Raw genomic sequence first — 20222 nt, 5'->3', positions numbered from 1 at the left:
TGAATAAAACGGGCTGAAAGTCCCACATTAACATCAGAGCTTGTTTCTACTCACTAACACCAGATAACAGACAAGTTTCATCTGAATTACCCCTGAATTAAGGTGTATTCATGTTCAAAATGTTCCAGTAAACTGAAGAGTGAAATAAAACGCCGTATCAGTGAGGCCGTTAGCTCACGCAGCTAACGGGAAGCGTTTGGCCGTTAGCTCATGCACCTAACAGGAAGGGCCGTTAGCTCACGCAGCTAACAGGAAGTGTTTGACCGTTAGCTCACGCAGCTAACAGGAAGTGTTTGACCGTTAGCTCACGCAGCTAACAGGAAGGGCCGTTAGCTCACGCAGCTAACAGGAAGTGTTCACATGGAAGATGTTCTGGTGAAATTTAGAGAAAATGAATCAAAATATTTAACAAGAACAGATGTTTTTGGTTCAAATCTTTGAAGATTCAAAGGGTGAGAATTTCCCTTTAACTGGGTCGACCAGGTGGAGGTAGATGGGGCACAGGGGGGGTCTGAATGGGAACCAGTGTGTCAGCAGTAATGAGGACTGGGTTTCTCTGAATACTGAGGAAGTACCAGGGGGGACCAGACCCTCTGAGGAGACAGATGTGACAGATGCTGAGCCCCCTGAGCTGCTGTCCCTAACCCTAACTGATCATCTCTGGACTGAGAACAGATGAAACTAACAGAGATGAACACCAGTTCTTGGCCACTCAAACACTGAAGAATCAGGATCTGATAGTAAGAATCAGTAAAATGTCTTTCCAACGTTCATTTCACTGATTCTGTCGTTTTTATGTGGATAAAATGAGAGAAAAACACGAAAAAGGTCAGAAGTTGGAAAGGCTTTGTTCATAGTTGTGTTCATGAGTTCAGAAAAGGATCGAAAAGGAGAAAATAAAAGAAAAATGTGGAAATGTGCTCAGGATCCAGTCATCAGTGATGTTACAGATGAGGTGATTAAATGTACTCCTGCAGATGTTTTTTCAGGTGAGACTGATTTCAGATATTCCCAAGCACAGAAAAAGTTCCATTTAGTGAATAATTTCAAAACATTTCCATCACACTAAAATGTTCCATGGATGTTATCACACTCAGAACTGACCGTGTGATACTGTGAAGCACGTGCCTGCCTGTAGCTTTAAAAACAGAGAAAATATGCCTTTCACCTCACAAAGTAGAATGTTGTAGTGTTTGAGTGTTTCCACTGAATATCCTCTCCTCCTCAGCTAAAAACCCATGCATCCAGCCCGTCTGCCATGCCCACGCCTCCTGCGTCCACACCGGTCCAAACCAACACCTGTGTGCCTGCCATGAGGGCTACAGCGGCGATGGACGTGTCTGCATGGCGATCGATCCGTGTCAGAACAAAAGCGGAGGCTGCTCCCCGGATTCTGCCCGCTGTGTCTACGATGGCCCGGGGAAGGTAAGTTTAAACTGGATCAGGAACAGCGTTCAGATGGGGACATGATAAGGACCGGCCAAAGAATCAGGATTAGTCTCAGGAAGGAAAAGGGTCCCAGCAGGAGCAGGAGCAGGGGCAGGGGCAGGGGCGGGAGCAGGGGCAGGGGCGGGAGCAGGGGCAGGGGCAGGGGCGGGAGCAGGGGCAGGGGCAGGAGCAGGGGCAGGGGCAGGGGCGGGAGCAGGGGCAGGGGCAGGGGCGGGAGCAGGGGCAGGGGCAGGGGCGGGAGCAGGGGCAGGGGCAGGAGCAGGGGCAGGGGCGGGAGCAGGAGCAGGAGCAGGGGCAGGGGCAGGAGCAGGAGCAGGAGCAGGGGCAGGGGCGGGAGCAGGGGCAGGGGCAGGGGCAGGAGCGGGAGCAGGGGCAGGGGCAGGGGCAGGAGCAGGGGCAGGAGCAGGGGCAGGGGCAGGAGCAGGAGCAGGAGCAGGGGCAGGGGCGGGAGCAGGGGCAGGGGCAGGGGCAGGAGCGGGAGCAGGGGCAGGAGCGGGAGCAGGGGCAGGGGCAGGGGCAGGAGCAGGGGCAGGAGCAGGGGCAGGGGCAGGGGCAGGAGCAGGGGCAGGAGCAGGAGCAGGGGCGCAGGGGCAGGAGCAGGAGCAGGAGCAGGAGCAGGGGCAGGGGCAGGGGCAGGAGCAGGAGCAGGAGCAGGAGCAGGGGCAGGGGCAGGGGCAGGAGCAGGGGCGCAGGGGCAGGAGCAGGAGCAGGGGCAGGAGCAGGGGCAGGGGCAGGGGCAGGAGCAGGAGCAGGAGCAGGAGCAGGGGCAGGGGCAGGGGCAGGAGCAGGATGAGGACCTGTAAAGGGCTGTAATGCAGAAAGCAGCCTGCAGGGGGCGGTGCGTTGCTTCAGGAAGGATGATCCCATGTTCCTGTATGGAGGTAGATTTGTTTCTTTATTATTCAATCAAAAAAAAGGTTGCTTCAATCAAAAAATATATTTTCAATCAAAAAAACCCGTTTCAATCAAAGAAAAAAAGTGTTTGAATGCAAAAATATATTTGAGACTCAAAAAAATGCATTTGAACACTATTTTTTTTTGCTTGAAAATGTTTTTTTGATAGAAGTGAAGGTTTTTTTATTTGAAGCAACTTTTTTGATTGAAGTATTGTTGTTTTGTGTTTGGGCCATATTATGGGTAGGACATTTGTGTCTTTATAATTCAATCAAAAAAGAAGTTGCTTCAAACAAACAAAAAATATTTTCAATAAAAAAATCACTTCAATCAAAAAATAAACCTTTTCAATCATAGAAAAAATGTTTTTGAATGCAAAAAAATATTTGAGACTCGAAAAATTGCACTTGAACACTTTTTTTTTGATTGAAAATGTTTTCTTTGATTGAAGTAATCTTTTTTGTGTTTGGACCATGTTATGGGTAGGACATTTGTGTCTTAATTATTCAATCCCAAAAAAGTTGCTTCAATCAAAAAAAAAACATTTTCAATCAAAAAAAAATATTTTCAATCAAAGAAAAAACTGTTTAAATGCAAAAAAAAAAAATCATTTGAAGTGGTTTTTTTTTTGATGAACTTTCTTTTTTTTTTAATGAAGTGAAAAAAGTTTTGAAGTCGTTTTTTTTTTTAATCATTTTGACACAAACGTACCGCAGTGGGCGGGTGCTTCCCCATTGGTCAGACATGTTTGAGTGACAAGTGTCTACACCAACGACGTCTTTCTGACAAGCAAGTCATGGTCGCCACTCGCCAGCGAGCCAGGAAGCAGTGGTCAGGCAGTGGTGGAGTTGTTGGTAAGTAGATAAAACCGTATTAAAATGATTGGTGTCACGTTATTAGCCTACTCTGTTTGATATTTCGATTAAACATACAGCTTGCTAACTTAGCTCACGTTGACTAATTTGTGTGATTGTGTTAGATATCTGACGCCTCATATTGTCAGGCAGGCTAGCAGGGTGCGCTAACGGCTAATTGAATTGTTTATTTCACTTAAGTAACGTTACAGAGGCTTGCTATGTGCTAGTGCTATATTGTGTTATAATACGTAACGTCATTAGTGGTCAAACAACAGTCCACAGGCCAACTGTTGCCCACAGCGCTGCCTGTTTAGCAGCAACAGGTCATGCAGAGCCTGAGTCTATCTTCTCACACAGCCCACAGGATTACACGACGCTGAAGTTGGCATCCGATTCGCCAGCCTCCGATTCGCGCATTAAAGGGGTGGGCATAAAGGGCCATTTCACTGCTTTTTTGCATTTTGATCGACCAAAACAAGGTCCTATATGGAAACTACAAAAGTTACACTGCTCAAATCTGGATGGAATTATTCTAAAGAGGCTATAGATTCATTAAAATCTTGTTTGGGATTTGTGAAACCTTTTTCTGATTTGTAAAAATACAGAACAGGGCCATTTCACTTCTTTTTTGTTATTCTGATCACCCTGAACTGGGTCCTGTATGGAAACTACATTACTTAGACAGCTCAAATCTTGATATAATTATTCTAAAGAGGCTATAGATTCATTAAAACCTTGTTTGGGATTTGTGAAACCTTTTTCTGATTTGTGAAAATGCAGAATAGGGCCATTTCACTGCTTTTTTGGTATTCTGATCACCCTGAACTTGGTCCTGTATGGAAACTACATTACTTAGACTGCTCAAATCTGGATGGAATTATTCTAAAGAGGCTATAGATTCATTAAAACCTTGTTTGGGATTTGTGAAACCTTTTTCTGATTTGTGAAAATAAAGAACAGGGCCATTTCACTGCTTTTTTGGTATTCTGATCACCCTGAACTGGGTCCTGTATGGAAACTATATTACTTAGACTGCTCAAATCTGGATAGAATTATTCTAAAGAGGCTATAGATTCATTAAAACCTTGTTTGGGATTTGTGAAACCTTTTTCTGATTTGTGAAAATACAGAACAGGGCCATTTCACTGCTTTTTTGGTATTCTGATCACCCTGAACTGGATCCTGTATGGAAACTATATTACTTAGACTGCTCAAATCTGGATAGAATTATTCTAAAGAGGGTACAGAGTCTTTAAAACACATTTTATTATTTGTGAAAACTTTATTTGGTCATTGAAAATTCAAAAAGTTCCTCTGAGCTTTCTTTCTTCTTTTCATTTGGACCATCCAAAACCAGAACCTGTATGAAAAATGATTAAATATGGGTTTAATCATTGATCACATGATATAAATGATATCAAACACACTTTAGAATTTGTGAAACCTTTCTTTGTCCCAAAATTCACTGGAGTCCTCGCCTCTCCATGTTCATTTTAATTTCCATGAGGATCTCCTGTCTTTCACTACATAGGAAAAAGAAAAAGTTCATGCATTTTACGTCACTAACTACTTACAAGAGTCTTCTTTACTTGTTGACTTTATTATCATGTTCTTTTATCTAGAAACAATGACTTCTCTCACCTTTCTTCCATCTGCCCGTGGTCAACCTCTGCCACCGATTCAATCCGTTTCATTTTTCTGACTACTTCCAGAGCCTTTATTGTTGCCTGCATCAGACATCCCATAGTCCAACCATTAATATGCTCTATTCTGTATTGGATGCTTTGATGAAATCTGCATCACACATTTATTGCTGTCATCTCATGAATCTTTCCACTAACATGTGCTATCATTTCAGACCCTGCTTGTCTTCTCCTGCTCCCATCATAGTCATCTTACCTCCCATCTGAGTGCAGACAGGACCTTCTTCATCCCATTATTAACACTATCTTAGATACTGTACCACAACTTCCTGATTATATCGTCTATCAAACCTGTAGTATTTTGCCATTATGTGTTATGTGCACTGATGAATTGGATATTAAACATTACATTTTGCTGTTAGAGTTCACCCTATACCAGACAATTTGTGAATGTAAGGTTGAAATACATTTACTTAATCAAGATTTGTCTTTCTGGAATGTTGAAGATGTCTTTTGGGTTAAACTATTTCTTCATATCTCCAAGTGGTTGCCAGTGAGAAATAAACTTCTTGTTAAGTTGTTGTAATATAGATAGAACAGTGTGTAGTTTGGTCAGTTAAAAATGTGTAGTGTTGTCGTGGCTCCAGAGTAGAGTAAAATAAATTACAATGGGAAAATGGGCTACTGTAATGAAGGTAATCTTCATTCTGACTTTTGGTCTTTGAGGTCACATGAGTAGTATTTTTAATAATGTGGCATAAATAAATTGTCAAATGTTTTATTGAATGTGTATATTAACAACAGGTGGGTGTGCAGGTCCTGTGTTGCCCTCAGCGGGGAGTGAGGGGGGACCAGGCCTGTAAAGGGAAACATCCAGTCAGTTAGTAGCCTGAAATGCTCTGTGATAAGGATACGTGTAGCTAAAGGATGTGATAAACTGTGAGGTGACTATGCTGTTTGGAATGGTGAATTCTGAAATTTGTGTGTAAAGTCATTCACCTATGTCTCCTCTCCAGGGTGCTCAGTCAAAAGAGTCCCTACATTCAGTCTGCAGCGTTTGAAGGTTCCGGGTCGTACCATGTGCTGATTAGTGTAGGGGGGAGTGCACCAGAATCAGTTAGGGGAAGTCTTTGGTAGATTTGGTACTTTTGTTTAGACATGCTAGGAATTGATTGATTTTATAATAGAGGGTAAATGTATTTTAAGGTTTTTGTGTGTTGTTGTTATGGGGATGTGTAATGGGAGGAGCAGAATCCCCTACGGGTTTGGTTGGTGGAGCCAGAGTAGGATATAAGGCTGCCAGTTGGACCACGTGAGAGAGTTGGTCCTGTTACTACGAATGCTGCTAGGACCACAGTGCTCCTGGTCCGCAGTATGTGTCCATGTTAAAGTGTATGATTGATGTAAATGTTGGTGAATAAAACACCCGGTTGGTTCATCACTACCTCTGCCTCAAGTCTCCTACCTTGCGTATCCAGCTGCTACATGGCCATCCTAACAGATACATATGTCCATGTACAGTATTCTAAATCATGTAAGCACAACCTAATGATTACTGTTGGTCTTAAAGCTATGGTAGGTAATCCTAGAGAGCTAGCAAGAGAGCTAGCAAGATTCGAAAGTGTCCACTCCTCTAAGCTCCACCCCCCCCTCCCCATTCCGTCAGTGCTTCATCCAAAGCCGGTGGAACCGCATGCGCACATGGAGCAGGGAGCCGGCAGAGGGGGGCGTAGGCAGAAAGCAGAGGCATCTGATTGGTTTTTTGTAGGCGACCAATCCGAGATCAGCGGGATTGGTCAGCTTTTTCTCAGTCCTGCAGCTGCCACAGAGGTCTGATTATTTTCATCCCTTTTTCTAAATACATCTTGTATAGATTTCTCTCAGGATAGACGGACCATTTCACCCAGTATTACAAAATGTGTTTCTGAACAGGATTACCTACCATGTCTTTAACCACCCATTATTTTACATTAAATATGTCAAATAAAATTAATTTTTATTTTCTTGACGTGTCTTGTAAAATGGCAACTGGAAACAAACTTTAGCCAAATAGACAGTTTTTAATCTCATTATTACAATGGCAGGTTATCACATTCACAAATAGGCTAAAGGGCTGCAAGGCAAAGACAATGTTGAACAGTTGTTTTACAGACATCTAAGATAGTGTTAATAAAGGGATGAAGAAGGTCCTGTCTGCACTCAGATGGGAGGTAAGATGACTATGATGGGAGCAGGAGAAGACAAGCAGGGTCTGAAATGATAGCACATGTTAGTGGAAAGATTAATGAGATGACAGCAATAAATGTGTGATGCAGATTTCATCAAAGCATCCAATACAGAATAGGGCATATTAATGGTTGGACTATGGGATGTCTGATGCAGGCAACAATAAAGGCTCTGGAAGTAGTCAGAAAAATGAAACGGATTGAACCGGTGGCAGAGGTTGACCACGGGCAGATGGAAGAAAGGTGAGAGAAGTCATTGTTTCTAGATAAAAGAACATGATAATAAAGTCAACAAGTAAAGAAGACTCTTGTAAGTAGTTAGTGACGTAAAATGCATGAACTTTTTCTTTTTCCTATGTAGTGAAAGACAGGAGATCCTCATGGAAATTAAAATGAACATGGAGAGGCGAGGACTCCAGTGAATTTTGGGACAAAGAAAGGTTTCACAAATTCTAAAGTGTGTTTGATATCATTTATATCATGTGATCAATGATTAAACCCATATTTAATCATTTTTCATACAGGTTCTGGTTTTGGATGGTCCAAATGAAAAGAAGAAAGAAAGCTCAGAGGAACTTTTTGAATTTTCAATGACCAAATAAAGTTTTCACAAATAATAAAATGTGTTTTAAAGACTCTGTACCCTCTTTAGAATAATTCTATCCAGATTTGAGCTGTCTAAGTAATGTAGTTTCCATACAGGACCCAGTTCAGGGTGATCAGAATACCAAAAAAGCAGTGAAATGGCCCTGTTCTGTATTTTCACAAATCAGAAAAAGGTTTCACAAATCCCAAACAAGGTTTTAATGAATCTACAACCTCTTTAGAATAATTCCATCCAGATTTGATCAGTGTAACTTTTGTAGTTTCCATACAGGACCTTGTTTTGGTCGATCAAAATGCAAAAAAAGCAGTGAAATGGCCCTGTTCTGTATTTTCACAAATCAGAAAAAGGTTTCACAAATCCCAAACAAGGTTTTAATGAATCTATAGCCTCTTTAGAATAATTATATCAAGATTTGAGCTGTCTAAGTAATGTAGTTTCCATACAGGACCCAGTTCAGGGTGATCAGAATAACAAAAAAGAAGTGAAATGGCCCTGTTCTGTATTTTTACAAATCAGAAAAAGGTTTCACAAATCCCAAACAAGATTTTAATGAATCTATAGCCTCTTTAGAATAATTCCATCCAGATTTGATCAGTGTAACTTTTGTAGTTTCCATATAGGACCTTGTTTTGGTCGATCAAAATGCAAAAAAGCAGTGAAATGGCCCTTTATGCCCACCCCTTTAATGCGCGAATCGGAGGCTGGCGAATCGGATGCCAACTTCAGCGTCGTGTAATCCTGTGGGCTGTGTGAGAAGATAGACTCAGGCTCTGCATGACCTGTTGCTGCTAAACAGGCAGCGCTGTGGGCAACAGTTGGCCTGTGGACTGTTGTTTGACCACTAATGACGTTACGTATTATAACACAATATAGCACTAGCACATAGCAAGCCTCTGTAACGTTACTTAAGTGAAATAAACAATTCAATTAGCCGTTAGCGCACCCTGCTAGCCTGCCTGACAATATGAGGCGTCAGATATCTAACACAATCACACAAATTAGTCAACGTGAGCTAAGTTAGCAAGCTGTATGTTTAATCGAAATATCAAACAGAGTAGGCTAATAACGTGACACCAATCATTTTAATACGGTTTTATCTACTTACCAACAACTCCACCACTGCCTGACCACTGCTTCCTGGCTCGCTGGCGAGTGGCGACCATGACTTGCTTGTCAGAAAGACGTCGTTGGTGTAGACACTTGTCACTCAAACATGTCTGACCAATGGGGAAGCACCCGCCCACTGCGGTACGTTTGTGTCAAAATGATTAAAAAAAAAAAAACGACTTCAAAACTTTTTTCACTTCATTCACAAAAAAAGAAAGTTCAATCAAAAAAAAAAAACACTTCAAATGATTTTTTTTTTTTTGCATTTAAACAGTTTTTTCTTTGATTGAAAATGTTTTTTTTTTGATTGAAGCAACTTTTTTGGGATTGAATAATTAAGACACAAATGTCCTACCCATAACATGGTCCAAACACAAAAAAGATTACTTCAATCAAAGAAAACATTTTCAATCAAAAAAAAAAGTGTTCAAGTGCAATTTTTCGAGTCTCAAATATTTTTTTGCATTCAAAAACATTTTTTCTATGATTGAAAAGGTTTATTTTTTGATTGAAGTGATTTTTTTATTGAAAATATTTTTTGTTTGTTTGAAGCAACTTCTTTTTTGATTGAATTATAAAGACACAAATGTCCTACCCATAATATGGCCCAAACACAAAACAACAATACTTCAATCAAAAAAGTTGCTTCAAATAAAAAAACCTTCACTTCTATCAAAAAAACATTTTCAAGCAAAAAAAAATAGTGTTCAAATGCATTTTTTTGAGTCTCAAATATATTTTTGCATTCAAACACTTTTTTTCTTTGATTGAAACGGGTTTTTTTGATTGAAAATATATTTTTTGATTGAAGCAACCTTTTTTTTGATTGAATAATAAAGAAACAAATCTACCTCCATATTCCTGCTGTGTTTCAGTCTCACTGCGAGTGTCTCCCTGGATTTGAGAACCTGTCGCCTGGCGGCTGCAGCCTGAGGGATGCCTGCAGACCTGGTTCCTGCCACAAGAACGCCAACTGCTCCACGCTGGGACCAGGAGGAGTGGAGTGAGTCACCTGACCTCCGTTTGATGAGACGGCCACATGCACACCACGTGTCCCAGCCCTGACGTGCTGCTGCTCTGCTCCCCAGGTGCACCTGTCTCCAGGGTTACATCGGCAACGGGAAGGTGTGTTACGGGAACATCATTCAGCGTCTGAACGAGCTGAACACGGAGCCTGGAGGACAGTGGAGCGGCCAGCTGAGCAGCGCCATCTCTCTGTTCAGTAAGAGGAGGGTCCTTCTACTTTCCCTATGTGCAGGCTTAGGTTACAAACAGCAACTGCTTTTTAATGCTTTGAAAGTTTAAAGCAGCTGCTTTGAGCAGGAATACAGAACATCCCAGGTCCATGACGGCTCCAACTCATGGATACACTCATAGTCATAGTGAACTTCTGTCAGGATGTGGTGTAGGGAGGACACGGATGCGGACTTTTCAAAGAAGAAGGGTGATTTATTAACAAAAAACAAAGTAACAACACAAAGCGCGGCTTAGCCGCAACTGGGGAAAAATACTGGAGAACAAAACAAGGACTTAACATGGCAAGGATTAATAAATAAACACTTATTTATTTATTAATAAATAAATACTTAACTTGGTCAAGATACGTCGTAGCATGGCATGAAGGGGCAGAAACAAACAAGGAACCAACAAACAGACAGGGGAGACAAGAGACTAAATAGAGGGCTGGGAGTGATTGGAGAATGAGTGCAGCTGGAGACAATGGACAGGTGAGGGGAATGAACTAATTACCTGGGTGAGGGAAGTGAAGGGAAAAACCATGGCAAAACTAAAAACCAAGACATGAACTGAACAAAAAAAACGTAACTTAAAACATGATATTAAAAAACACAAGTCCATGGGCGTGACAACTTTATTGTCAATCTTCTACGCAACAGTACATTACACAGTGACTGAAATTGCGTTTCTCCAGACTCCAAATGTGCAGAAAGCTAAAATTGACACATAACTGAGACAACTAAAATTTAAAAAACTAAAACAACTAAAATTTTAGTTAAATATAAAGCATATGTGTGCAAATGTTTCTCTGAAAAATGATTTCAATCAAATCCTTTCCTTGTTTAAAGTAAACCAGCTGATCTCTGATGGATTTCTACCCTTCCTGCCCACATCTGACTCAGGGAAAGGAGTCTTTGGGACAGTTTGTGTCCTTCATAGACCACATTGTTTATCTTTATTTCCTGTTCACCGGCTGTCTCTTGTGACTGTGTTTACCAATCCCGAGAGCTTTAACAGAAGGCGACTGGACTTCTGCTTGTTGGTTCTTAAGGATGTTTCTCCTCTCATCTGAAAGGTTCTTCAGTTCTAAACTGTTTGTGGAGAAAAGAAGAAGATGATCGGAGTTTTCTAACATCGAGTTTTATCTCCCGAGGAAGCGTCAGAGCGTCTTTACATTACATTACATTACCGTCATTCTGCAGACGCTTTTATCCAAAGCGACTTACAATCAGTGTGTTCCACATCGGTAGGCAAAAGAGCATAACTAGTGCTAGAGTAAGTGCGGTAAGTTAGGTACCGAGACATATGGGAAGACAATTTAGGAAACAAATAAGTGCGTAAGGAGCTGGGACGAAACAGGTGATGTCCTAAGAGGGCGGATCTGGATAGTGTTTCCTGCAGAGATGGATTTTCATCCTCCAGATGTTGGAGAGGAGGAATCGGCAGGAACGGGTCTTGTTGTGGAGAAAAAAGGAGTCGAATCCACGCGGTCAGCCTCTCATGGGGAAGTTTTATTGAACAAACCGTCACAGAAACATGTGCATTCGGAAATGTCCGGAGATTCCCTTTGACCTCAGTTTGTGACACTCCTTTATACTGCCCTGCTTCATACAATGCGTACGTGGCTCCAGCCCAATCTTCTCTAAGGCGCCTGGCTTTCGCCGCTATCGTAAACAAGCTCATTCTAGCCTTAAACAATAATCATTTGAACCAGTCAACAACGCACACGATGTAATTAGGCCATGTCATGACATTTCGCTCCCACAGTCACTGATGCCCTGTTTGCCCAGAACGACAGTTGGTCATCCAGGGTCACACCCAGACTCCTCGCGGTCCGGGTTGATGTCACCACAGAGTCATCCATGGTGACAGCCAGGTCTCTGAACGGGCAGCCTTTCCCCGGGAGAAACACCAGCTCAGTCTCAGGTTGAGCTTAAGGTGGTGCATCGAGATCCACCCCGAGATGTCCGCCAGCAATGCCTCCACTTGGGTGTCAGGAGGGGGAAAAAGACGGGGCAAAATCAGCTGGGTGTCATCTGCATAGCAGTGGTAGGAAAAGTGAGAGTGGATGACAGAACCAAGAGATGATGTGTAGAGGGAGAAAAGAAGAGGACCCAGGACCGAACCTTGTGGAACCCCAGTGGTGAGCCCACGTGGCTTGGACACAGACCCTCTCAGTGTGACCTGGTAGAAGCGACCTGTCAGGTAGGATGAGAACATGGAGAGTGCAGAGCCAGAAACCCCCATTCCCTCCAGGGTAGAGAGAAGGATGTGGTGGTTCACTGGGTCAGATGCTGCAGACAGGTCCAGGGTTAGGGTTAGGGTCCAGGAGAACCAGGACAGAGGAGAGAGAGTTAGCTCCAGCAGTTTGGAGTGACTCAGTTACTGCTAGGAGGGCCGTCTCAGGTATGTGGCCCACCTTGAACCCGGACTGGTGGGGGTCCAAGAGGTTGTTCTGGTGGAGGTAAGAGGACAGTTGTTTAAAGACAGCACATTCAAGAGTTTTGGACAGAAAGGGTAGAAGGGATACCGGTCTGTAGTCCTTTCTCTCCTAAAGGACGTTTCCTAAAGGATAGGACATTTATTATTAAGCATCATATCAGTAACTGAGCAGCTGCCTGTTGGGTCAAACATTCCTTCATCATCACATCCTGCTGTCAGAAACAACAGAAGTTCCACCTGATTTGTTGCGTCTGAGCTGAAGCCTTGTGTCCTGCAGGTGTTCCATGGATAGAGATGCTGTTGATGCTGGATCTGTTTGTTTTTTTCAGGTTCTCTGGTGTTTCCGCTGATGAATTTGGGTCCTTTCACAGTTTTCGTCCCGCTCAACAGAGGCTTCAGGGGACTTTCGGTGAGAATCGCACCCAATAAACGTATCGACCAGCAGTTTGAGTTGAAGAAACTTTTCTATTGATCATCTCGCATTTATGTGGAAGGAGATGTGTGAACTGAAGTCCAGGATGGAATGAAGTCTGTGGTTTGAACTCAGGAATAGAAGAAATAGAATAGAATAGAAAAATACTTTATTCATCCCCCAATTATAAATGGGGGGAATTCAAATTAGTCAAGTAGCTCAAAAAATTCTTAATATTTACAATGATTGTATATTAACAATAGGTTGTAATAATCAGATGAAACGCTGTAAATCTTCATTTGTTTTCCAGATGAAGACTCTGACAGCCGACACGTCCAAAGCTAAGTACCTGTGTAAGATCCACCTGGCTGCTGGGGCGATGCCATCTGACTCTCTGAAGAAAACCGATGTCTTCTACACTCTGACGGGAAAATCAGCCGTGGTCGCATCAGACTGGGTGAGAAGAGAGGCGCCATCCATCAGAAACATCAGGAAAATGAGATTAAACCACCAAGAGAAAACAAACAAAACAAAAGAAACCCCTTCAGGTTTTTTAATGTTTGACACCCAATACAAGCCAATGGTTTTTACATCTGCACTGTGAGCTTCTTCACTGCATCAGAGTGAAACTGCTCCTGGATTGAGTGTTCAGACTCAAAAACACAGCCTTTAGTTTGACCTGAGCACAAGTCCAAAAGGTTCAGAGAAGTCAAACCACCAAAAGATCAAATGTGACACATTCATTCTGACCAACTGTTGCAGCTTTAAATGAAACTTGTGGTTGTTTTGGACTTTAGGAGAAGAAGAAGACAGTGAAAATGTAGAAGAAGACAGTTGGACAGCTTAGACTGGATCATCAGACAAAGATCTTGGCCTTTACATAAACCACCACTCAGACTAAAGAAATATTTCAATCATTGCTGAGGTCTCACCTCTTCTTCTTGACTTGAGTAGAGTTTAAATTGGTGGTTTGCTTCTTATTGAGCTTCCTTCTTTATTCCAGTTGACTTCGGTTACCTTTGCTGTTTTTAGATGGGCTGTGTAAATAAACTGATGAAATGATTGGCAGATGACTGGGTACAAGGAGATGCTGTATGTTGCATCCCCCAGCAACCTGGTGGGGGATGCAAACATTTTCCAAACCATGCCACCTTCAATGAACACCCAGTGATGTACAAATGTGTCACTGGGGATAGATAGTTGGACCAGATTTATTGTATTAGGAGCTGCAGAGAGGTGGGACGGGATGAGAAGAGGATGGAGCTGCAGCTCCGGCTGCCTTTAGGGCCTCTGGCACACACACAAAACTTCTCTTTGATGGCCTGGGAGAGGGTTGGAATAAGTTACACAGGCTGATAGTTTTATCAAAAGATCACCATCTTGTTTCTTTCCAGGACACTCAGCTCAAACTCCGTATCCATGGCAGCAGGAAGAAAGGCACAATCATCCAGTCGGACCTCGTTGCATCCAACGGTATGATCCATATCATCAGTAATCTGATGGACAGCGTATCAGCCACCGTGGAGAGCAACACAGACGTAAGAGATATTAACATTTCTGTTTGTTCTTTGGAAATAATGCTGCACTTCATCCAGGGGCGGTCCTACAGATGTACAAGAACACTGAAATATATAGTTTCTGTGCAGTAAAATCAGGCTCTCACAGAGTTAAAAGCAGCACTTTCTCTCAAGTCAAACATTTAACTGACCAAACTTAATGTTTCTGACCACATTGTACATCCACACACTGAAGAAGGAGTTTTAAACCTGCTGGTGACTTCAGACGCCCTGATATATGCTCCCAGGAACAGGAAGAAGGAGTTTTACACCTGCTGGTGACCTCAGACGCCCTGATATATGCTCCCAGGAACAGGAAGAAGGAGTTTTACACCTGCTGGTGACTTCAGACGCCCTGATATATGCTCCCAGGAACAGGAAGAAGGAGTTTTATACCTGCTGGTGACTTCAGACGCCCTGATATATGCTCCCAGGAACAGGAAGAAGGAGTTTTACACCTGCTGGTGACTTCAGACGCCCTGATATATGCTCCCAGGAACAGGAAGAAGGAGCTTTACACCTGCTGGTGACTTCAGACGCCCTGATATATGCTCCCAGGAACAGGAAGAAGGAGTTTTATACCTGCTGGTGACTTCAGACGCCCTGATATATGCTCCCAGGAACAGGAAGAAGGAGTTTTATACCTGCTGGTGACTTCAGACGCCCTGATATATGCTCCCAGGAACAGGAAGAAGGAGTTTTACACCTGCTGGTGACCTCAGACGCCCTGATATTCAATTCAAATTCAAATTCAAAAATACTTTATTTATCCCAGAGGGAAATTAGGTGTTGATGTAGCTCAATTAAATCAAAGAGTTATTATAGATGCTGATGGCTGTGGGCAGGAAAGATTTCCTGTAGCGGTCCGTTTTGCATCCAAACTGAAGAAGCCTTTGACTGAAGAGACTCTGTTTTCCGATAACAGTCTCATGGAGAGGATGTTCAGGGTTGTCCATAATTCTCTTGATTTTATGCAAAATCCTTCTTTGCATTGTCTCCAGAGGTTCCACAGTCGTCCCCAGAACAGAACCAGCCTTCCTTATCAGGTTGTTGAGTCTTTTTAGGTCCCTGGTTCTGATGCTGCTGCCCCAACAGATGACGCAAGAGGAAATGACGCTCTCAACAACAGACTTGTAGAAGATCTGCAACATCTTGTTGCAAACCTTGAAGGACCTTAGCTTCCTCAAGAAGTACAGTCTGCTCTGTCCTTTCTTGTAGATTGCTTCACTGTTGTCTCCAGTCCAGTCTGTTGTCCACATGAACACCAAGGTATTTATATTCCTCAACCACCTCCACTTCTTCTCCCATGATGGAAACAGGGTTTGATCTGACCCTGTTTCTCCTGAAATCTACACTCATCTCCTTTGTTTTGTTAACATTCAAGATGAGATGATTGTTCCCACACCATGCCACAAAGCGGTCCACCAGCTCTCTGTACTCAGCTTCTTGTCCATCTCTGATACACCCGACAACTGCAGAGTCATCTGAATATTTCTGTAGATGACAGGAGTCTGACTTGTACTGGAAGTCTGAAGTGTACAGAGTGAAAAGGAATGGTGAGAGTACAGTCCCCTGTGGTGCTCCTGTGCTGCTGATCACCTGGTTAGACACACAATTCTTTAGTCTGACAAACTGTGGTCTGTTTGTCAGGTAGTCATTAATCCAGGTGATTGTTGAGGTCTCCACCTGAGTCTTCTGGAGTTTCAGACGAAGCAGATCAGGCTGGATTGTGTTAAATGCACTGGAGAAATCAAAGAACATGATCCTCACAGTGCTGCCTGCTTTGTCCAGATGACAGTGGGTTTGTTGAAGCAGGTGTATGATAGCGTCTTCAACTCCCACTCCATGGCGATAAGCAAACTGCAGGGGGTCCTGATATGTGCTGGTTTGCTTACACAGGTGGGTCAACAGGAGTCTCTCCAGGACCTTCATGATGTGGGATGTCAGGGCAACAGGTCTGTAGTCATTGATGACTGAAGGGTGGCTTTTCTTTGGTACCGGAACCAGACAGGATGTCTTCCACAACAGTGGTACCTTCTCTTGGGTCAAGCTAAGGTTGAAAAGGTGTTGCAGAATCCCACAGAGCTGCTCTGCACAGGCCTTCAGGACTCGGGGGCTGACACCATCTGGACCTGCAGCCTTGTTCCGGTTCAGTCTCTCCAACTGCCTCTTCACCTGACTTCTAGAAACAGAAAAGTGGGAGGGGGAGGCAAAGGGGACAGCAGCATCTCCTGATTGGGTTGATGACAAACTAGTGGAAGCAGAAGAATCCATGACTGAGGTGGAGGTGGAGATGTTACAGGAAAGCTGTGGGTCAGAGGAGGGTGGGATGTCTCTTTGGCTGGGAACAGGAGGGGAGGATGGTGAGCTTGTTCCTGAACTGAACCTGTTGAAGAATGTGTTCAGCTCATTTGCTCTGTCCAGACTTCCATCCATCCGATCCTCCCTCTGCTTGAGGCCTGTGATCTTCTTCATTCCTGACCACACATCTCTGATATTGTTCCTCTGCAGTTTACTCTCAAGCTTCTTTCTATCACCTCCTTGCTCTCTCTGATCTTGACTTTGAGCTGCTTCTGTATACTCCTCAGTAACTCCCTGTCTCGCTCCCTAAAGGCTCTTTTTTTCTTGTTCAATAGTTCCTTTAGCTCACAGGTGATCCAGGGTTTGTTATTAGGGAAGCATCTCACTGTTCTGGTGGGGATGGTGTTGTCCACACAGAAGTTTATATAGTCAGTCACACACTCAGTCATGGCATTAATGTCCTCTCCATGTGGCTTACAAAGAGAAATCCAATCAGTTGCATCAAAACAACCCTGTAAGGCTTCTTCAGCTTCCTGTGACCACTTTCTAACAGTCCTTTTTGTGACAGGTAGTCTCTGGACAAGGGGTTTATATGCTGAACAGAGAAAAACAAGGTTGTGATCTGATTTACCCAGGGGAGGTCTTGATTTGGAAATGTATGAATCCTTGACATTTGTGTAAAACAAATCCAATGTCTTGTTTTCTCTGGTAGAGCAGCTGACAAACTGTTGAAAAGTTGGCAGTCTAGCAGAGAGTGAGGCATGATTAAAATCACCAGATATTGCCACAAAAGAATTGGGGTGTTGTGTCTGTATCTTAGCAACAACGGAACTGATGACATCACATCCAGTGTCGGCAACAGCTGAGGGTGGAATGTAAACAGCCACCAAAACAACACTGGTGAACTCTCTTGGCAAATAATATGGATGAAAACTTACTGCCAATAGTTCAATGTCAGGACTGCAGAGACGACTCTTCACAGTTACATGTCCTGGGTGACACCATCTGTTGTTGACAAGCACTGCCAATCCACCCCCTTTCCTTTTCCTGCTACTCTTTATATCTCGATCTGCTCGTACAGTCAGGAAGCCCGGCAGAGAGACGCTGGAGTCGGGGATATGATCCTGCAGCCATGTCTCAGTAAAACACATAATGCTACATTCCCGATATTCTTGCTGAGTCCTTGTCAAGGCTAGAAGTTCATCCAACTTGTTAGCTAATGATCTTACATTGCCCATGATGACGGATGGCAGAGATGGTTTGAACTTCTTCTTTCTTTCTCTCCTCTTTGCTCCTGCTCTGCATCCACGACGCCTCCTTTTCAATTCCAGTGCGATTTCTGGCTTCAGTTGTCGAATTATTTCTGCTTTTCCAATGTTATTCAGCTGCTCCCTGTTGTAAACCACCTTGTTGCTATGGTTATGCATCATGACAAAAGAGTAAAAAATACAAAAGTATTGGGAAAAATTAATCCAGCTGCACAGCATCCAAGGCAGGAAGGAACAGTTGTCCAAAAAATGCAATTTCTTCCAAGAAATAACAGGAATGAAATTTAGAAAAAAAAGAAAAATCTCAATGTGATGTACAGAGCTACTCCAACGTGCTGCCACCCTCAGCAGCGCATTCTAGAACATATATGCTCCCAGGAACAGGAAGAAGGAGTTTTACACCTGCTGGTGACTTCAGACGCCCTGAAATATGCTCCTATAGGAAGAAGGAGTTTTACACCTGCTGGTGACCTCAGACGCCCTGATATATGCTCCCAGGAACAGGAAGAAGGAGTTTTACACCTGCTGGTGACCTCAGACGCCCTGATATATGCTCCCAGGAACAGGAAGAAGGAGTTTTACACCTGCTGGTGACCTCAGACGCCCTGATATATGCTCCCAGGAACAGGAAGAAGGAGTTTTACATCTGCTGGTGACTTCAGACGCCCTGATATATGCTCCCAGGAACAGGAAGAAGGAGTTTTACACCTGCTGGTGACTTCAGACGCCCTGATATATGCTCCCAGGAACAGGAAGGAGTTTTACACCTGCTGGTGACTTCAGACGCCCTGATATATGCTCCCAGGAACAGGAAGAAGGAGTTTTACACCTGCTGGTGACTTCAGACGCCCTGATATATGCTCCCAGGAACAGGAAGAAGGAGTTTTACACCTGCTGGTGACCTCAGACGCCCTGATATATGCTCCCAGGAACAGGAAGAAGGAGTTTTACACCTGCTGGTGACTTCAGACGCACTGATATATGCTCCCAGGAACAGGAAGAAGGAGTTTTACACAAGCTGGTGACTTCAGACGCCCTGATATATGCTCCCAGGAACAGGAAGAAGGAGTTTTACACCTGCTGGTGACCTCAGACGCCCTGATATATGCTCCCAGGAACAGGAAGAAGGAGTTTTACACCTGCTGGTGACTTCAGACGCCCTGATATATGCTCCCAGGAACAGGAAGAAGGAGTTTTACACCTGCTGGTGACCTCAGACGCCCTGATATATGCTCCCAGGAACAGGAAGAAGGAGTTTTACACCTGCTGGTGACTTCAGACGCCCTGATATATGCTCCCAGGAACAGGAAGAAGGAGTTTTACACCTGCTGGTGACTTCAGACGCCCTGATATATGCTCCCAGGAACAGGAAGAAGGAGTTTTACACCTGCTGGTGACTTCAGACGCCCTGATATATGCTCCCAGGAACAGGGAGAAGGAGTTTTACACCTGCTGGTGACTTCAGACGCCCTGATATATGCTCCCAGGAACAGGAAGAAGGAGTTTTACACCTGCTGGTGACCTCAGACGCCCTGATATATGCTCCCAGGAACAGGAAGAAGGAGTTTTACACCTGCTGGTGACTTCAGACGCACTGATATATGCTCCCAGGAACAGGAAGAAGGAGTTTTACACCTGCTGGTGACTTCAGACATACTGATATATGCTCCCAGGAACAGGAAGAAGGGAGTTTTACACAATATGGAGGCTTTAATGTGTTGGAGCAGAAATTTAGCACAGCAAATACCACATCCATCTTTGTAAAACTGACGGCACTCTGAGTATGTGTTCCTCTGAAAGCTGTAGAAATCTGTGATTCTCAGTCAGATCCTCCAGTTGCTTTGAACTTTAAAATATCTGCAGGACTGACGTAACCACAGCTGTTTTATACAGCCAATGTTTACATCACATGACCATGATGTAACCTCACTGTCATCCCGTCATTACATTAACATGTTGTGTCTCCACAGGAGAACCTGATGAAGATCATCTCTGACTACAGCAAATTCGGGACATTCAAGTCCTTATTGGAGGTACAGTAATCAGATTACTAATAATGAATTTGGGGCAGATCATCAGTAGTTAATCACATCCTGTAACCACCTGTATCAGATCTAAGTTGCATCCTGCAGAGGATGAACCCTCAGATCACGAAGGCTGGTCTTTAATAATGATTGATGGTTCGTGTGTTGGCCGTTAGCAGATGTCTCAATGATTGGTTGACT

General features: G+C 43.6%; 1 protein-coding gene across 1 annotated transcript in view; it reads left to right on the top strand.

The window, feature by feature from the left end:
* Window positions 1–20222, top strand: part of stab2 (stabilin 2) — a 94068-nt gene that overhangs the window by 12353 nt on the left and 61493 nt on the right. Inside the window, exons 8-14 of the mRNA XM_075472372.1 lie at window positions 1229–1425; window positions 9658–9785; window positions 9871–10004; window positions 12790–12869; window positions 13183–13329; window positions 14267–14410; window positions 19968–20030. Of these exons, the coding sequence (XP_075328487.1) occupies window positions 1229–1425; window positions 9658–9785; window positions 9871–10004; window positions 12790–12869; window positions 13183–13329; window positions 14267–14410; window positions 19968–20030 (893 nt within the window). The remainder of the gene's footprint in view (window positions 1–1228; window positions 1426–9657; window positions 9786–9870; window positions 10005–12789; window positions 12870–13182; window positions 13330–14266; window positions 14411–19967; window positions 20031–20222) is intronic.

This window comes from Odontesthes bonariensis, chromosome 8, assembly GCF_027942865.1.
Source record: "Odontesthes bonariensis isolate fOdoBon6 chromosome 8, fOdoBon6.hap1, whole genome shotgun sequence".
In the NCBI taxonomy this organism is placed as follows: Eukaryota; Metazoa; Chordata; class Actinopteri; order Atheriniformes; family Atherinopsidae; genus Odontesthes; species Odontesthes bonariensis.
This window is presented reverse-complemented; position numbering and strand designations above follow the sequence as displayed.